The following is a 21,191-nucleotide window of genomic DNA, read 5'->3' as shown; positions in this document are numbered from 1 at the left end:
TATAGAACTTACCAATGACCAAATCAGTTCTTTGTTAGAACTGTTCTAGCTAGAACTGTCTTAAAAGTGTCAGGAGATAGTTCCACATTAGTCCGCTAGAACAGTTCTCCTGAAGTCAGATTATGACAGTTAGGGGTAATCTCCATTGTATGTACATCTCCTTTGCAATTTTTTAAATGAGAATAACTTTTGATGAAATGAATGAATTTAATGATTATCCATTTCTGAATATTAATTCAGTTTTCTTTTGAAATATTTTAAAACTGGATTCGACGTAGGTAAATTGTGGGAGATAGTTAGTTTGAACTCTGGCCTGGTCAACTTAAATTCTGAAAAAAAAATGTGTGTGTCTATGCTAAGCATGCGATATCTGCTATAAACTGTGGTCACACCTTACCAGATAGCTCGAACTAACGCAGAAAGGATAAACAAAAGTTTTACATTTACAAAATTTTTGCATCCGTTAGGAGTCCGCGATGTAATGACCAAATAAAACGGACGTGTAATATGCCGAAAAATGGGGTGGAATAGGAATAAGACAAAAAAAAATATGTCAGAATAAAAAGCCAATAATTTTGCCTGATCATGATTAAGAAGTTGAGCCAAAAATATTAATGATACCAAAGAAAACTAACATACCAATAATTGATTTTTCTTACGCGATTTGTTTTCAATTTGTATGTATCCGTTTTATTATCAATGTTCTTTCTGTGGTACGATTGCCAATGATACAACTCTCCACAAGAGACCAAAATAACACATAAAGTAACAACTAGAGATCGCCGTACGGCCTTCAATAATAAGCAAAGCCCATACTGCATAGACAGCTATAAAAGGCCCCGAAATGACAATGTAAAACAATTGTAACGAGAAAACTAACGGCCTTATTGATATATAAAGAAAAAATGATCGAAAAACAAATATGGTACACATAAAAAAATATATAAATTCTAGCCCTGGAGATGTCAATTACAACATTATTGACGTTAAAGATTCTGTGCAAAACTGCATCTCAAACGCTAGACTAAATCTCCAGCGTTAGAACTTTAATACTAGTACTTAAAACACAGCTATTTACTATTTAGACTCTATTACAACCAAAGGTCTCTTTAGAAGCTGCTGTGATAACTACAGACAAGATTAAAATGACTGTTGAAATGCCAAACAATATACGGCAAGTTTATGAATTTTGACAGTTGTATATGTAATTGATACTAAGCTACACAAGGTCATGTTTTTCTCTGACTGTTTATGACGTCTTTACACTAAATTCATTGGATGTTGGATGTGTACGGATTGATAGTTTAGTCTTACCTGCATGATTTTTTTATTAGTTGTTAGTGGCTTTGAACTAGCTGTCAGATAACTGCGAGTACTCTCAGATCTGTTCCTATTGTCTTTTTGTTGTCGGGATGTTCAAGAACCCGGCCACGTCCAATTGTATTTTTGTCCATCTGATGAGTTAAACCTTTTTCAACTGATTTTTATAGTTCGTTCTTATGTTCTTATGTTGTACTGTTATATATACCACTGTCCCAGGTAAAAAAGGGGGGGGGTGGATTCCGCTAACATGTTGAACCCCTCCACATTATTTATGTATGTGCCTGTCCCAAGTCAGGAACCTGTAATTCAGTGGTTGTCGTTTGTTTATGTGTTAAATATTGAATCATATTTGTTTTTAGTTATTTTATTTATTTTTTTATAAATAAGGCCTTTAGTTTTCTCGTTTAAATTGTTTTGCATTGTCATATCGGGGCCTTTTATAGCTGACTATGCGGTATGGGCTTTGCTCATTGTTGAAGGCTGTACGGTGACCTATGGTTGTTAATGTCTGTGTCATGTTGGTCTCTTGTGGACAGTTAGTTGTCCCATTGGCAGTCATACCACATCTTCCTTTTTATAGTTGAAAATTTCATTCACCAGAAGATCTCAACATTGTTCCAGAATATCTCAACCGATACCAGAAAATCTCAACATGACATACTTGATAACATATTTAGCATAATGAAATTATATTAGTAAAGAAAAAGAACAAACTATAATTTTATGTTTATAATGTTTTAGAAAAATACTAATTTACTAATATATATGCTAGTTTATCAATGATATCACTGTCATTTTGTCAATAGCAGACTGCGCTGGCCATATTTACCTGCTAGAGAAAAGTCATTACGATGTCATTTTAAATACCATTCATTTGTGTTATACACGAGACAAACTGTACTTCAAATATCTCTGGCATGACATTCTCCGATTTTACAAAAAACGCATTGATTTTCAGTAATTTGACGAAAAGTCGACCTACCCTGTGTTTATTTTGAATATTTTGAACCAGAATAGCTCAACAGGAAGTGCCAGAATACTTTTTTCCGTCTCAACATTTGGTTGAGATTAGATGGTTTACAAGGCGTGCAGTGGTTCCGAACGTTTAGGACAGGTGCAAAAATGAGGTGGGATTAAACATGTGAGATCTTAACCCTCCCCTATATACCGGTAACTCTAGCCTATGTAGAATAAAGAAACGCATACGATTGAAAAATGACGTTCATCCTCAACTGTATCAGCTTTTTTATAAAAAAAAAAAAAAAAAAAAAAAGAAAATAATATATATATATATCAGCTGTACAATATAAACAGTAGCGCTAAGATCTTGCAATACGATTTTTTTTAATAACTGGCATTTTCAATTCCTAATCTAATGGGTGAGCACTGATTCTTGAATACGTATGTAGTGCCTTTCTTAAAATCATGCATAGTAGTTTAGTGGTTGTCTGTCATATTTGTTTTTTGTCAATAGTTTTGTTGTAATTCATCAGTCCTACCTCTCCCCCAACCAATATAAAATAGGCATGTTATTCTAAACTTTGAAATGAGCTCAGGATATAAAACCAGTACAAACATATTGAGTGTCATATCTCAGACTATGTCTGATCGATCTTTATTGGAATTGGTGTGTGCTGTCTCCGTATTTCGTGGATTCACATTCCCAAACATGATATTCATAAAATCGCACGGGTGGTGTCTTGGTAGAAGCTTGAATTGCTCATCTTTTTGGAGCACATAGTTCGTCCTATTTCTCGTCTTATTTTTAGGACCTTGGTTTGTACTTGTCTCTTTGTTTTTTCATTTTGACTGACGCTACTTTATTCGCTAATTCCGCGACTAAATTTATTTAAATAAAACTCATATGAGAGATACATGTACAAGGGGTAGAAAATTTTGCGACCGAAGAGGGCGGGTAGTGTTATCCAACTCTGATATATTTATTTATGTAGTTCTTAGTAGTGAAACCTCACGCCCCTGATATGCCAAAGGGGGAAACTGAAGATCTATAGTGATAGATCAAGACAAAAAAAAAAACAACAACGAACTAGAACTAGAACAGCTCAGAATGACAGTTGACATGCAGTGGCGGATCCAGCTGGGGGGGGGGGGGGGATTGAATTCCCATTTGTTCATGCATATTACTTTGCATGTGCATTTTTTCTTTTTTTGGAAAGTTGCCAGAGGCGGATTTAGGGGGGCAGGGGTCCCGCCCCCCCCCCTTTTTTGAGAAAAAAATTTGGTTGCTTATATAGGGAATCACTGAGGCGTGACGAAATCGGGCCCCCTCTTAGGCAGCCAGTGGGCCCCCACTTATGAAAATTTCTGGATCCGCCACTGGTTGCTAAATATTCTAAAGCAATTGTCCTCCCATATTATGTTTACTTCCGATATCTTCAATTTCATTTATTTCAATTGTAATTGAACTTCAATCTAATGTGACGTAATGCAGTGTTTATGATGATGAACTTTTCATTTCATTGTTAACTATACATAAATTTACTTCAAATTTCTTTGTCAATGGAAACCAAACTGGTCGGAATAAGTGTGTGTGTGTGTATGTTTAAATTTTTTTCATCAATGATACTTTTTGTGAGAGCTGGGGACATACCTCTTTTAGTAGAATATCTTTTATTACATAGAATTTTCTGAATCTTCTCTGCTGTTCAGTAGGTTTCTCACTCCGTTTTTACAAATGTTTTAATAAAAAAAAAAAAAAAAAAAAAAAAAGAAAAAAAAAAAAAAAAAAAGCTGTGCCATGGACGCATGATACGTCCGTCGCGTTTTCAAATATGAGAGTGTTGACCCTAGGACATTTAGGTTAAACAACTTGTGAGAATTGGATATCACTTGATATCGACTCTAGCTCGTTATTTAATTCAATGAGTAATAACAACTCGGCGAAGGCTTGTTTATTATTATATTGAAATTATATAACTCGAGTTGTTATCAAGCGATATCCATTATCACTCGTTATGTAATCTTTAAATAATTTCTCAATGTCATAGAAAAAAAATGTATGAAAAACTAAAGGGAGGTTAACTTAATCTATATAGACCAGTCACCGTAGTTTCATGAAAACTCATCAAAGCACTTTAAGAAATATTTTAAAATCACCCCTTTTAAGTTCACCTGGACCAAAAGGGTCAAGTGAACTTTTCTCACTTGGCGTCCATTGTCGCCTTCCATTAAATTTTACAAAAATCTTCTCCTCTGAAACTAATTGACCAAGTTCTTATAGAAAGAAATAACTTTAAACAGCAAGAATATAATATGTGAAGTAAGATCCACAAACACTTCACCATCACCGAAACAGAGACTTTTGTAATGAATTCTATTTTTTTTCTTTAATGTTGAAGAGTGTCCTTTGTTTTATATGCACTGCAGCACATAGACCAAGGTGAGCGACACAGGATATTTAGAGCTTCTAGTTTGTTTAATAAAACCCCATAACTTGAGGTTACAGCTTTTTAGGGTTATTATCCGACATGCTGATGACGGACAAACGGACGGACGGACGGACAATAGTATACCATAATGTCTCGCCTTCTTTACTAATCATTGATATTATGTTGATAGTCCTAAGTATAAAGCTTTATTACAACGGTCACATAAACTTAACATTAACCAAGGTAGCTAAACAAAGACCAATGAACCATGAAAATGAGGTCAAGGTCATTGAACCATGCCAGGCAGACATGTACAGCTAACAAAGCTTCCATACAACAAATATAGTTGACCTATTACTTATAGTTTAAGAAAAACAGACCAAAACACAAAAACTTAACACAAAAACTTAACACTCAGCAATGAACCGTGAAAATGAGGTCAAGGTCAAATAAAACCTGCGCGATTTACATATAGATCATAAAATATTTCCATACACCAAATATAGTTGACCTATTGCATATATTATTAAAAAAAAAAGATCAAAACTCAAAAACTTAACTTTGACCACTTAACCATGAAAATGAGGTCAAGTTCGAGATGACATCTGCCAGCTAGACATGTACACCTTACAATCATTCCATACACCAAATATAGTAGACCTATTGCATACAGTATAAGAAAAACAGACCAAAACGCAAAAAAACTTAACTATAACCACTGAAGCATGAAAATGAGGTCAAGGTCAGATGACAACTGCAAGTTGGACATGTACACCTTACAGTCCTTCCATATACCGAATATGCAAGACCTATTGCTTATAGTATCTGAGATATGGAATTGACCACCAAAACTTAACCTTGTTCACTGATCCATGAAATGAGGTCAAGGTCAAGTGAAAAATGTCTGACGGCCATGAGGACCTTGCAAGGTAAGCACATACCAAATATAGTTATCCTATTACTTATAGTAAGAGAGAATTTAACATTTCAAAAAATCTTAACTTTTTTTTCAAGTAGTTACTGAACCATGAAAATGAGGTCAAGGACATTGGACATGTGACTGACGGAAACTTCGTAACATGAGGCATCCACATACAAAGTATGAATCATCCAGGTCTTCCACCTTCTAAAATATAAAGCTTTTAAGAAGTTAGCTAACGCCCCCGCTGGATCAGTATCCCTATATCGAGCTTTCTGCGACAAAAGTCGCAGGCTCGACAAAAATCAGCAAGTTTGGAATTTTATTGGGTATTACGTTTACTGGTTTATATACCAATTTATTTAACAGCTGCATGTATACAAGATATAGGTCTGGTAAATCCAACCCAAACCAATGTTTAAAATTAAATGGTATGCCTTTGACTTCAACTGAAGCGTATTGCTGGTACAAATATATGTAGTATATAATAATTCTATTGGTTTATACAAATATACGAAACATATATTTCTCGTTTGTATTTATGAACTTGTCGGTAGACCAAACTTTTAAAGCAACATTTATAGTATATTTACTCGAGATCTGAAGCATAATATGAATGAAATTATCAGGCTTTCTATACCATTATCAAATTAGAATATGCCTAATAATATAAATAATATCACGGAATAAGAGTATAAATGCAAAATGAAATTAGCTACATGGATTTCATTCAGAATTCATACCACAACGATGATCTTGAGAGGATAATCTTTTGTATTTTTATACAAAAACTAATATATATATATAAAATCTACTTCCAATCTGTTATCGTTAAGACCTGGAAAGACCACCATTGTAAATATAGTTCAAATCGATCAGAAATTTTGCAGTCTCAACATTGAAAATTGGTAATAAGCATACTGACAACGATAATCATAGTCAACCTAATAATAAAATTGAACTCTTGGAATCCACTGCTCTATTTCCTGATTACTTTAAATCAGCTTGCACAATGAAATATTAACCACAGAACCTGTTTGCTCAATATTATTCAAATTATTCTAGTTTGTGAACTGTTATGATCTGTTACTTTTGTATTTTGTTATTAACAAAGGTGTTAATGCCATGCATATCAAATAAAATTATAAACTGACATCGTACTGCATAAGACAGATTATCCTGAATTATGATACAGATTGACCAAAAAGAAAAAAAACATTGACAACCCAAAAAATGTATTACTGAATAAGCAAAAATCAACACATGTTTATTAAAAACAAACCATGAATGCCTTCAGAGTTATTGTTGAAAAAAAAACCTTTTATATAATTATATGATGAAATATACAGAAAAAAATGGACAGGAAAGTTCTGATTTTTCTCGTGTAATCATACAAATATAGGTTGATTAACAAAACAAAAAGATGTATACGGACAAATGCATTTAAAAAAGGTTGGAACAAATTGTTAGGTCTGATTAATAATCAGTTGGAACGATTGGACCATTGACTAGGTACGAACTGACCTAATTTGGGACGAGCTGGATAGGGACGAGTCTGACTGAATGAATTGACCTCATTTGCATATATTCAGTGCGATCCTCATTCTATTAGGACTTCCGTTCATGGAGTTACAGAAAATCTGGAGTCCTGTCTGGACGTCAAAATAAACTGTAAATGAATAATTAGTGACCTGCAAAGAAGTTTAAATGGTAAATCGAAGTAAAAATATGTTTTGCAATCGACGGATAGCGTTTATTCCGACCCAAAACGTCCGTTTTAAAAAAAGTAGGAAGATGCGTTGCATTCCTGTCGCTTCTCTCTTCGAGAGAAGCTCTACTGTGATAGTCGACTTTTGGTATATTTTTACCCCTTATTGATAGGATTTCAAACTCCTGTGCTTATATATGTGGCTGTCATTGTGCATGGTTTGTAACGCAGTGATAATTTTGTCACTAAACTTAGAAGTAGGATCAGAGTCAAGCTTCTTATATAATCTCTCATCAGAGAGCCGACATCCTGCTTCTGCCATGTAGTTAGTTTTGTCATTATAATAACGACACTTCCCTTATCTGCTGGTTTTATCACAAAACCATATTGGTTTCTCGTCGATTGTACTGTTTTCTTGTCAGAAACGGTGTTATAAAATATGAAATATATAAAACCAGTATTTTTTGTTAGCTAGATGAAGAACATCCAATTTGATTTTGTCGATAACTTTTTACAGTGTAGAAGATTTGCTAGGTTTTGGAATCGTTAAACTCTTCTTTGAAAGCGCAAATTCTGATTTCTTCCTCCGAGTCAAAACTGTCGGAGTCTTCCTCGGTGTCATTTGGTTTGTCACCAAAATAATCTTTAATTCTGAGGGTTTTGGCAAAAATACTCAAGTCATCTTCCAATTTCATATTATCTTTGTTACTGGGCGTTGGGCAAACATTAAAACCCTTAGATAAAACTTTAATTTCATCCTCAGTTGACAAATTGACAATCTTGTTGTTGATATTTACCGAAATTTGACATTAATTTTGAAATCTACGGCTGTGATGCTTTTTGATTGATTTGAAGGTCTTTTCAAAGAGTGATTAATTTGCACACCATCGGATTTAGTTTGAATAAGAAACGAGCCATTAAACAATCAATAGGACACACAATATTGTCTTGATCACTTACTTACCTTTTCTCAGAGCTTTCTTTAGATACCGGGATTGTTTTTCTTGGTGTTGTACCAGGAACAAAGTCTAAACTATGAAAATAAAATTAAAATGACTTATTAACTACAAGAATGATCTAGCATAAAATTGTAAAATTGGTTTTCTAGACTGTACATTTGACAAATTTATAAGTAAATATCGAGAAAATATAAAATCGTATACGAATGTGACGAATACATAAGTTTTTGAAGGAGAATTTCTCACTATTACAAGAGAACAGCCTTTTTTCACTTTTCTATACATAAACATTAGTCATAATTGCAAGACTGCATGGACTGAAACATATGTTTTTATAAATCAGTTTTACTTATAAAATTTGCTTATTTTAAATCAATTTCCCGCCAAATACGATAATTTTCTCTACATTACTGTCTATACATGGTAATTTGATTCTTGACAGCACTGAGATTTTTCTAACCCAATGCAGCAGTTTTACGCACAAAGTTTTGGTCTTCAATGCTTCTCAATTTCGTGTTTGATTTGGGGTTCCAACTGAGTCCCACTGATTAGTCTTGTGTAGAATTAACGCAGATCTGGCGTACTAAATTATAAGCGTTACTTAAATTCTCCGTAGATGAACTGCAAAATTATTAAGAAACTAAGGTTCCAACTCTTTCAGACGACACATTTGACCTTAGATCAATTTGTCCTTTTAAGTCTTCCACATCCCTGGCTTTCAAAATGTTTTAGTTTTAAGCATCCTTAAAAAAGGAGGTCGAATGCTTCACCTTTTTGCATAAGCTGCAAGAAGTCTTTTAACCGAAACAGAATATGAAAGACAAAATTCAGAATGAATGAATGAATCTTTATTGCATTAGCAACAACATTGCTTTAGCATAATACCAGATATATACATATATGATAAATATGACAGAGTACAGAGATCAATTAAATAAATTAGATAATGCAGAGATAACTTATAATAATATGAATAACATATTAACTGATAATTTGCAATCTTAGTTTCCATGCAGCTTTAAGAAATGCTAATACTAAAACATGAACGACAGAGGTTTACATCTAAACAATGGTATTTGATATATTTATAAAACCATCGTGGAATAACCCTTACTCGGGTTGACCATTTTGGATATTCATCTCCTCAGCGGGCCATAATTGTTTTATTATACCGAACGAACATATTACTATTGAAAGTAAAATATTGTAACAGATTGTCAAAACAGTTACGTTAGAAAACTATTTTGTGTCTATTGACATTTCGCGTATGTACATCAACGTTTGACTCATTTTGTAAAATAAAGATGGCCCTTTAAGGGCCGTTTACAAGATATCGACACTACATGCATTTTCAAGTCTTGTATGGTCTTGTTTCGTCGTCACTTGATAGACTTCTTTAATAAGAAATAAAATTCTTGAACTTTCAAAGCGGTTTGTGTTTGTACCGGCCAACAAAGCAGCCAACAATGTGGTGGTGGTATGCCGTAAATACTACACAAACGTTTTTAAGAATGAATTTTTGAATTCATCTACATTCAAGTCCATACGCTCCACAGAGAGTCATATAGTAAACAAACATATCATAACCACATCACAGCTAAAGACTTAGAACTTCTGAACATTTGAAGGTGCCTACTATGTATTTATTACCTAAATTACACACAAAAAATAAAAAAAAAAAAAAAAAAAAAAATATCGTTTCATCGGCCTCTATTAAGTGTTCTACAACTAATCTTTCAGTGCTTATAATAGTTATCAAAAGTACCAGGATTATAATTTTATACGCCAGACGCGCGTTTCTAATAACAAGCTTCCTTAACTGCTACCAAAGAGCTTATCATAAACTATTGTAATAAAATATATGAAAATAGTGGAATTAACTATTTTTGGAGTGAAAAAAAATCTTTGAATGTTTTAGATAAATTACGTGATTTTGATGGTCCTTTTGATTCTGTTGACAGTTTTGACTCTTCTACTTTTTATACTACACTTCCACACAATTTTATCAAACAAAAGTTTTCCTATTTAATGAAATGTTCGTTTGGTAAATCTGAATGCAAATATATTTCCTGCAACAAATTTAAAGCCTTCTTCTCTAACGAGAAAGGTAAATATGCTAGATATACTTACTGGAGGTGTGATGAGATGATTGAAGATGTTAATTTTCTGCTAGTTATGTTCGTTTCGGCAACACAGTAAATCGACAGGTTGTAGGTATTCCTATGGGCACTAATTGCGCCCCGTTAAAAGCAGACTTGTTTTTGTAATGTTATGAATCACAGTTTATTACCAAACTCAGTAAAGAGCCATCTAAATTGCATCTCTATACTGTTAAACGAGAAGAACTCATTTTGTGTGTTGCTTCTCTTCCTTCCGCAATAAATTAATCATGCCTCTGTGTCCTATAGGTACCACGCGTACTCGCATTTTTCATCCATTCTTATGATTATTCAGTTTGGGATCTTTTGGGAGAAAAACGAGAAAAAAAAATGGCATCCGGATATTGTTTCAGTCATGGGACCGACTTTTAAGTCAAAGGTAGCACTCCACAGTTAGGTGTGTAGTTTCGCATTTTGGCCCCTGCGGATTTTTCAAATATGAGAGCTAGTGTGCAATAAAATTCATTTTTGGATAGCTAAGTATTAAAATAGCCTTTGTATTGGGTTTATATGACATCAAGATTATGTAATGTATGTAATAAAGGCTGTTTTCTGTATGACAGTCCGTATTTGCATGTCCCTACCATACTTTGGTCCGGCAATTATTGTAATGTTTTTTCCGGTAAGCGGAAGAAGGGATCCCGTAGACCGCCCTACGTCACGAATCATGAATTATGCATATTCTATTTATAGGCTATTTTTAAACGATTCGGAAAATACTAATGCTAAAAATAGAATTTTCTTAACATGTAAAACTATCTTAAAAAAACGATGCAAAATCATTAACTTTCATGGAGCGTGGTAGAGGGTTATTTTCGTGGTACGTGATTGGTTTATTTCACGTTCAACGTGTTTTTACTTTTTTATTTTACGTTCAGTCGTGCAAAACAGCGAGGTGTTCAACATGCTCTGCTTATGTAAATTTTATACGTGCTTCGATCGTGATTCAAATGCTTATTTTGCGTGCTCAGTATTTAAAAAAAAAAAAACAACACTAGACAGGGATCGTGACGTCAACATGGACAAGAACGAAATTGATATAATTTTGTTTCCGTGATGAAATGATAAGGCGTTAAGACCAATGATGTTGTTCCTTTATTTGCATTTTTAAAGTTAAGAATATCTTTATATATCTTTATATACTTTTTTAAAATCTGTAGATTATTTATATCATAAATGTGTACACACTAAATAGGAAATATTAAGTAAAACAGAGAGTTCATATATACAAGAGGACAGTGACTCAGTCACAAAAGGTTCACCTTAATATTTTTCGTGAAACGTTCATGACAGAAATTATTTCACGTTCAACGTGAAATGGTGTCTTAAATAGGAAAATGTTCCGCATTACAGTAGCATATATCATTGTGCCCTCATTACGCAAATACATATTCCTTTTTAAGATATATATGATATTTCACATATATATGACACACAGTAGTGGTGCCTTAATTATGTTGTAAAGACTTGCAAATGTCCCATGCACGTGATCCCATGGCTTTGAATATACTATGGCGTTAATAATATTTTTATTATCTGCTAAATAGAGTACTTTGATGTAGGCAAATTGAAAAAAACATGTAGCTAACACGTTCTTAGAAACGAGACATTACCTTTACGGGGTGTGAGGGGGTGGTGATAGTGGGGGTGGGGGTGGTGTGCTGGTCTTCGTTTCCCCTGTTATTTGTTTATAATGAAGCTACATGTTCTATTAGGGCGTTCTACGGGATCTTCTGGGCGGTCTACATGATCCCCTGTTGTCTGAACCTTATATTTCTAGTTATAGAACATTCTTTAGGATCTCCTGTATTGTTTGTTTATCATGTATATAGCAAAGGACGTTTTACAGGATCCCCTGTTGTCTGAACATTATATATAAACTATAGAACGTTCTATAGGATACTCTATTGTTTGTTTTTGAAGTATCTAATAGAGGAATTTTTACGGGATCCCTTGGTTGGTCTGTGTGATCCCCTGCTTTTTCAACATTATATATCTACTACAAGACGTTCTAAAGTATCCCCCGTTGTTTGTTTTTCAAGTATATACTATAGGGCGTTCTACACGATCCCCTGGTCGGTCTACGGGATCCCCTGTTTTCTCAACATAATATATCTACTATAAGACGTTCTATAGGATCCCCTATTGTTTGTTAATCAAGTATATACTAAAGGGCGTTCTACAGGATCCCCTGGGCGGTCTTCAGGATCCCTTGTTGTCTGAACATTATATATCTACCAAAGGTCGTTCTATAAGACCCCCTGTTGATTGTTTTTCATGTTTATACTATAGGGCGTTCTACAGTATCCCCTGGGCGGTCTACAGGATCCCCTGTTGTCTTTACATTATATATCTACTATAGGACGTTCTATAGGATCCCCTATATTGTTTGTTTATTATTTATATACTAAAGGGCGTTCTACTGGATCCCCTTGACGGTCTACAGGATCCCCTGTTTTCTCAACATAATAAATTTACTATAAGATGTTCTATAGGATCCCCTATTGTTTGTTAATCATGTATATACTAAAGGGCGTTCTAAAGGATCCCTTGGGCGGTCTAAAGGATACCCTGTTGTCTTTACATTATATATGTACTAAATGGCGTTCTATAAGACCCCCTGTTGATTGTTTTTCATGTTTATACTATAGGGCTTTCTATATGATCCCTTGGGCGGTCTGCGGGAAACTTTGGGTGGTCTGCAGAAATCTCTGTTTTTCAACATTATATATGTAATATACGTTCTATAAGACCCCCTATTGATTGTTTTTTCATGTTTATACTATAGGACGTTCTAAAGGATCACCTGTTTTCTCAACCTTATTTATCTACTATAAGACGTTCTATAGGATCCCATGTTGTTTGTTAATCATTTATATACTAAAGGGCGTTCAATTGGATCCGCTAGGCAGTCTACAGGATCCCCTTTTGTCTGAACATTATATATTTACTATAGAACATTCTACAGGATCCCCTGTTGTTTGTTTATCATGTATATACTAAAGGGCGTTCTACAGGATACCATGGGCGGTCTACAGGATCCCCTGTTGTCTTTACATTATATATCTACTATAGGACGTTCTATAGGATCCCTATATTGTTTTTTTATTATTTATATACTGGAGGGCGTTCTACTGGATCCCCTTGGCGGTCTACAGGATGCCCTGTGGATTGTTGTTTTATGTTTATATTATAGGGCTTTCTACAGGATCCACTGGGCGGTCTAGAGGATCCCCATTTGTTTAAAAATATATATCTACTATAAGACGTTCTAAAGTATCCCCCGTTGTTTGTTTATCATTTATATACTATAGGGCGTTCTACAAGATCCCCTGGGCGGTCTACAGGATCCCCTGTTTTCTGAACATAATAAATCTACTATAAGACGTTCTATAGGATCCCCTATTGTTTGTTAATCATGTATATACTAAAGGGCCTTCTAAAGGATCCCTTGGGCGGTCTAAAGGATACCCTGTTGTCTTCACATTATATATGTACTAAATGGCATTCTATAAGACCCCCTGTTGATTGTTTTTCATGTTTATACTATAGGGCTTTCTATATGATCCTTGGGCGGTCTGCGGGAAACTTTGGGTGGTCTGCAGGAAAGTCTGTTTTTCAACATGATATATGTACTATACGTTCTATAAGACCCCCTGTTGATTGTTTTTCATGTTTATACTATAGGGCTTTCTATATGATCCATTGGGCGGTCTGCGGGAAACTTTGAGTGGTCTGCAGGAATCTCTGTTTTTCAACATGATATATGTACTATACGTTCTATAAGACCCCCTGTTGTTTGTTGTTCAGGTTTATACTATAGGGCGTTCTACAGTATCCCCATGGCGGTCTGCAGGATCCCCTGTTTTCTCAACATAATATATCTACTATAAGACGTTTTATAGGATCCCTTATTGTTTGTAAATCAAGTATATACTAAAGGGCGTTTTACATGAACCCTTGGGCGGTCTTCAGGATCCCCTGTTGTCTTTACATTATATATGTACTAAATGGCGTTGTATATATAAGACCCCTGTTGATTGTTTTTCATGTTTATACTATAGGGCTTTCTATATGATCCCTTGGGCGGTCTGCGGGAAACTTTTGGTGGTCTGCAGGAATCTCTGTTTTTCAACATGATATATGTACTATACGTTCTATAAGACCCCCTATTGATTGTTTTTTCTTGTTTTTTTATATAGGACGTTCTAAAGGATCACCTGTTTTCTCAACATTATTTATCTACTATAGGGCGTTCTATAGGATCCCATGTTGTTTGTTAATCATTTATATACTAAAGGGCGTTCAATAGGATCCCCTAGGCAGTCTACAGGATCCCCTTTTGTCTGAACATTATATATTTACTAAAGAACATTTTACAGGATCCCCTGTTGTTTGTTTATCATGTATATACTAAAGGGCGTTCTACAGGATACCATGGGCGGTCTACAGGATCCCCTGTTGTCTTTACATTATATATCTACTATAGGACGTTCTATAGGATCCCTATATTGTTTGTTTATTATTTATATACTAGAGGGCGTTCTACTGGATCCCCTGGGCGGTCTACAGGATCCCCTGTTTTCTCAACATAATATATCTACTATAAGACGTTTTATAGGATCCCCTATTGTTTGTTAATCAAGTATATACTAAAGGGCGTTCTACAGGATCCCTTGGGCGGTCTTCAGGATCCCCTGTTGTCTTTACATTATATATGTACTAAATGGCGTTGTACATTTAAGACCCCCTGTTGATTGTTTTTCATGTTTATACTATAGGGCTTTCTATATGATCCCTTGGGCGGTCTGCGGGAAACTTTGGTTGGTCTGCAGAAATCTGTTTTTCAACATTATATATGTAATATACGTTCTATAAGACCCCCTATTGATTGTTTTTTCATGTTTATACTATAGGACGTTCTAAAGGATCACCTGTTTTCTCAACCTTATTCATCTACTATAAGACGTTCTATAGGATCCCATGTTGTTTGTTAATCATTTATATACTAAAGGGCGTTCAATTGGATCCGCTAGGCAGTCTACAGGATCCCCTTTTGTCTGAACATTATATATTTACTATAGAACATTCTACAGGATCCCCTGTTGTTTGTTTATCATGTATATACTAAAGGGCGTTCTACAGGATACCATGGGCGGTCTACAGGATCCCCTGTTGTCTTTACATTATATATATACTATAGGACGTTCTATAGGATCCCTATATTGTTTTTTTATTATTTATATACTAGAGGGCGTTCTACTGGATCCCCTTTGCGGTCTACAGGATGCCCTGTGGATTGTTGTTTTATGTTTATATTATAGGGCTTTCTACAGGATCCACTGGGCGGTCTAGAGGATCCCCATTTGTTTAAAAATATATATCTACTATAAGACGTTCTAAAGTATCCCCCGTTGTTTGTTTATCATTTATATACTATAGGGCGTTCTACAAGATCCCCTGGGCGGTCTACAGGATCCCCTGTTTTCTGAACATAATAAATCTACTATAAGACGTTCTATAGGATCCCCTATTGTTTGTTAATCATCCCCTGTTTTCTCAACATAATATATCTACTATAAGACGTTTTATAGGATCCCTTATTGTTTGTAAATCAAGTATATACTAAAGGGCGTTTTACATGAACCCTTGGGCGGTCTTCAGGATCCCCTGTTGTCTTTACATTATATATGTACTAAATGGCGTTGTATATATAAGACCCCTGTTGATTGTTTTTCATGTTTATACTATAGGGCTTTCTATATGATCCCTTGGGCGGTCTGCGGGAAACTTTTGGTGGTCTGCAGGAATCTCTGTTTTTCAACATGATATATGTACTATACGTTCTATAAGACCCCCTATTGATTGTTTTTTCTTGTTTTTTATATAGGACGTTCTAAAGGATCACCTGTTTTCTCAACATTATTTATCTACTATAGGGCGTTCTATAGGATCCCATGTTGTTTGTTAATCATTTATATACTAAAGGGCGTTCAATAGGATCCCCTAGGCAGTCTACAGGATCCCCTTTTGTCTGAACATTATATATTTACTAAAGAACATTTTACAGGATCCCCTGTTGTTTGTTTATCATGTATATACTAAAGGGCGTTCTACAGGATACCATGGGCGGTCTACAGGATCCCCTGTTGTCTTTACATTATATATCTACTATAGGACGTTCTATAGGATCCCTATATTGTTTGTTTATTATTTATATACTAGAGGGCGTTCTACTGGATCCCCTGGGCGGTCTACAGGATCCCCTGTTTTCTCAACATAATATATCTACTATAAGACGTTTTATAGGATCCCCTATTGTTTGTTAATCAAGTATATACTAAAGGGCGTTCTACAGGATCCCTTGGGCGGTCTTCAGGATCCCCTGTTGTCTTTACATTATATATGTACTAAATGGCGTTGTACATTTAAGACCCCCTGTTGATTGTTTTTCATGTTTATACTATAGGGCTTTCTATATGATCCCTTGGGCGGTCTGCGGGAAACTTTGGTTGGTCTGCAGAAATCTGTTTTTCAACATTATATATGTAATATACGTTCTATAAGACCCCCTATTGATTGTTTTTTCATGTTTATACTATAGGACGTTCTAAAGGATCACCTGTTTTCTCAACCTTATTCATCTACTATAAGACGTTCTATAGGATCCCATGTTGTTTGTTAATCATTTATATACTAAAGGGCGTTCAATTGGATCCGCTAGGCAGTCTACAGGATCCCCTTTTGTCTGAACATTATATATTTACTATAGAACATTCTACAGGATCCCCTGTTGTTTGTTTATCATGTATATACTAAAGGGCGTTCTACAGGATACCATGGGCGGTCTACAGGATCCCCTGTTGTCTTTACATTATATATATACTATAGGACGTTCTATAGGATCCCTATATTGTTTTTTTATTATTTATATACTAGAGGGCGTTCTACTGGATCCCCTTTGCGGTCTACAGGATGCCCTGTGGATTGTTGTTTTATGTTTATATTATAGGGCTTTCTACAGGATCCACTGGGCGGTCTAGAGGATCCCCATTTGTTTAAAAATATATATCTACTATAAGACGTTCTAAAGTATCCCCCGTTGTTTGTTTATCATTTATATACTATAGGGCGTTCTACAAGATCCCCTGGGCGGTCTACAGGATCCCCTGTTTTCTGGACATAATAAATCTACTATAAGACGTTCTATAGGATCCCCTATTGTTTGTTAATCATGTATATACTAAAGGGCCTTCTAAAGGATCCCTTGGGCGGTCTAAAGGATACTCTGTTGTCTTCACATTACATATGTACTAAATGGCATTCTATAAGACCCCCTGTTGATTGTTTTTCATGTTTATACTATAGGGCTTTCTATATGATCCTTGGGCGGTCTGCGGGAAACTTTGGGTGGTCTGCAGGAAAGTCTGTTTTTCAACATGATATATGTACTATACGTTCTATAAGACCCCCTGTTGATTGTTTTTCATGTTTATACTATAGGGCTTTCTATATGATCCCTTGGGCGGTCTGCGGGAAACTTTGAGTGGTCTGCAGGAATCTCTGTTTTTCAACATGATATATGTACTATGCGTTCTATAAGACCCCCTGTTGTTTGTTGTTCAGGTTTATACTATAGGGCGTTCTACAGTATCCCCATGGCGGTCTGCAGGATCCCCTGTTTTCTCAACATAATATATCTACTATAAGACGTTTTATAGGATCCCCTATTGTTTGTAAATCAAGTATATACTAAAGGGCGTTTTACAGGATCCCGTGGGCGGTCTTCAGGATCCCCTGTTGTCTTTACATTATATATGTACTAAATGGCGTTGTATATATAAGACCCCCTGTTGATTGTTTTTCATGTTTATACTATAGGGCTTTCTATATGATCCCTTGGGCGGTCTGCGGGAAACTTTTGGTGGTCTGCAGGAATCTCTGTTTTTCAACATGATATATGTACTATACGTTCTATAAGACCCCCTATTGATTGTTTTTTCTTGTTTTTTATATAGGACGTTCTAAAGAATCACCTGTTTTCTCAACATTATTTATCTACTATAGGGCGTTCTATAGGATCCCATGTTGTTTGTTAATCATTTATATACTAAAGGGCGTTTAATAGGATCCCCTAGGCAGTCTACAGGATCCCCTTTTGTCTGAACATTATATATTTACTAAAGAACATTTTACAGGATCCCCTGTTGTTTGTTTATCATGTATATACTAAAGGGCGTTCTACAGGATACCATGGGCGGTCTACAGGATCCCCTGTTGTCTTTACATTATATATCTACTATAGGACGTTCTATAGGATCCCTATATTGTTTGTTTATTATTTATATACTAGAGGGCGTTCTACTGGATCCCCTGGGCGGTCTACAGGATCCCCTGTTTTCTCAACATAATATATCTACTATAAGACGTTTTATAGGATCCCCTATTGTTTGTTAATCAAGTATATACTAAAGGGCGTTCTACAGGATCCCTTGGGCGGTCTTCAGGATCCCCTGTTGTCTTTACATTATATATGTACTAAATGGCGTTGTACATATATGACCCCCTGTTGATTGTTTTTCATGTTTATACTATAGGGCTTTCTATATGATCCCTTGGGCGGTCTGCGGGAAACTTTGGGTGGTCTGCAGGAATCTCTGTTTTTTAACATGATATATGTACTATAAGTTCTATAAGAACCCCTGTTGATTGTTTTTTCATGTTTATACTATAGGGCGTTCTAAAGGATCACCTGTTTTCTCAACATTATTTATCTGCTATGAGAAGTTCTATAGGATCCCATGTTGTTTATTAATCATATAATACTAAAGGGCGTTCAATAGGATCCCCTGATCGGTCTACAGGATCCCCTTTTGTCTTTACATTATATATCTACTATAGAACGTTCTATAGGATCCCTGATATTGTTTGTTTATTATTCATATACTAAAAGGGCGTTCTACCGGATCCCCTGAGCGGTCTGCAGGATGCCCTGTTGATTGTTTTTTTTATGTTTATACTATCGGGCGTTCTACAGGATCCCCTGGGCGGTCTATAGAATCCCCTTATGTTAAAAAAAATATGCATCCGAGATAGGAAATTCTATAGGTTCCCCTGTTCTTTGTTTATTATGCATATATTATAGGGCGTTTATGATCCCTTGGGCCGTCTGCAGGATCCCCTGTTTTCTCAACATTATATATCTATCATAGGACGTTCTATAGTATCCCCTGTTGATTGTTTTTCATGTTTATACTATAGGGCTGTCTATATGATCCCTAAGTCGGTCTGCGGGAAACTATGAGTGGTCTGCAGGAATCCCTGTTTTCAACATAATATATTTACTATAGGACGTTCTATAAGACCCATTGTCGATTGTTTTTCATGTTTATACTATAGGGCGTTTTAAAGGATCACCTGTTTTCTCAACAGTATTCATCTACTATAAGACGTTCTATAGGATCCCATGTTGTTCGTTTATCATTTATATACTAAAGGATGTTTAATAGGATCCCCTAGGCAGTCTACAGGATCCCCTTTTGTCTGAACATTATATATTTACTGTATATAGAACGTTCTACATAATCCCCTTTTGTTTGTTTATCATGTATATACTAAAGGGCGTTCAATAGGATCCCCTGGGCGGTCTACAGGATCCCCTTTTGTCTCTACATTATATATCTACTATAGGACGTTCTATAGGATCCCCTATATTGTTTGTTTATTATTTATATACTAAAGGGCGTTCTACCGGATCCCCTGGGACGTTCTACAGGATGCCCTGTTGATTGGGTTTTTTTTTATGTTTATACTATCGGGCGTTCTACAGGATTCCCTGGGCGGTCTACAGAATCCTCTTTTGTTAAAAAAAATATGCATCTGAGATAGGTTCCACTGTTCTTTGTTTTTCATATTTATACTATAGGGCGGTCTACAGAATCCCCTTTTGTTAAAAAAAAATATGCATCTGAGATATGAAATTCTATAGGTTCCCCTGTTCTTTGTTTATTATGTATATATAATAGGGCGTTTTTGATCTGTTGGGCGGTCTGCAGAATGCCCTGTTTTCTCAACATTATCATCAATCATAGGACGTTCTATAGGATCCCCTGTTGATTGTTTTTCATGTTTATACTATAGGCCCATATACATGATCTCCTGTTGTCTGAGCATTATATATTCTTCAGGATCCCCTGTTTGATTTGTATGCATCTAGGATAAAACCTTCTATAGGTTCCCCTGTTTTTTAAACATGTATCTACTTTACGTATATACTAGAGGGTGTTTTATAGGATCCCCTGTTGTGTAATAGTCGTGTATCTGCATGCTGAAGGGCGTTCTATAGGATCTCCGGGGCGGTCTTTAGAATAACCTGCTGTTTGTTCATTATGTTTCTAGTATACGACGTTCTTTAAGATCCTCTGGGCCGTCTATATGTTCCCCTGTTGGTTGGTATTGTTTAATAATCGTGAATCTGCTATAGGGCGCTCTTTAAGATCCCCGGGTCGGTCCATAGAATCTCTAGGTCGGTCTATAGGAGCCCTGTTGTTTGTTCATAATGTATCTATTGGAGGGCGTTCTATAGGATTCCCTGTGGTTTAATAATTGTGTATCTGCTAAAGGGTGTTCTATAGGATCCCGTTGTTAAGTAATCATGTATCTACTAGGGAGCGTTCTATGGGATCCCCTGTTGGGTCTATAGGATCACCTGTTGTGCAATATGCGTGTATCTGC

At 35.5% G+C, this 21,191-nt stretch overlaps 1 protein-coding gene across 4 annotated transcripts in view; it reads right to left on the bottom strand.

The window, feature by feature from the left end:
* Positions 1-21,191, bottom strand: part of LOC143076154 (uncharacterized) — an 83,373-nt gene that overhangs the window by 27,604 nt on the left and 34,578 nt on the right. For all 4 annotated transcript variants that reach the window (XM_076251834.1, XM_076251835.1, XM_076251832.1 and 1 more), the window contains exon 6: positions 8,304-8,372. In XM_076251834.1, the coding sequence (XP_076107949.1) occupies positions 8,304-8,372 (69 nt within the window). The remainder of the gene's footprint in view (positions 1-8,303; positions 8,373-21,191) is intronic.

The sequence above is a fragment of the Mytilus galloprovincialis genome, chromosome 5 (assembly GCF_965363235.1).
Source record: "Mytilus galloprovincialis chromosome 5, xbMytGall1.hap1.1, whole genome shotgun sequence".
In the NCBI taxonomy this organism is placed as follows: domain Eukaryota; kingdom Metazoa; phylum Mollusca; class Bivalvia; order Mytilida; family Mytilidae; genus Mytilus; species Mytilus galloprovincialis.
Note: the sequence above shows the minus strand (reverse complement) of the source record. Positions and strands in the feature narration are given on the sequence as shown.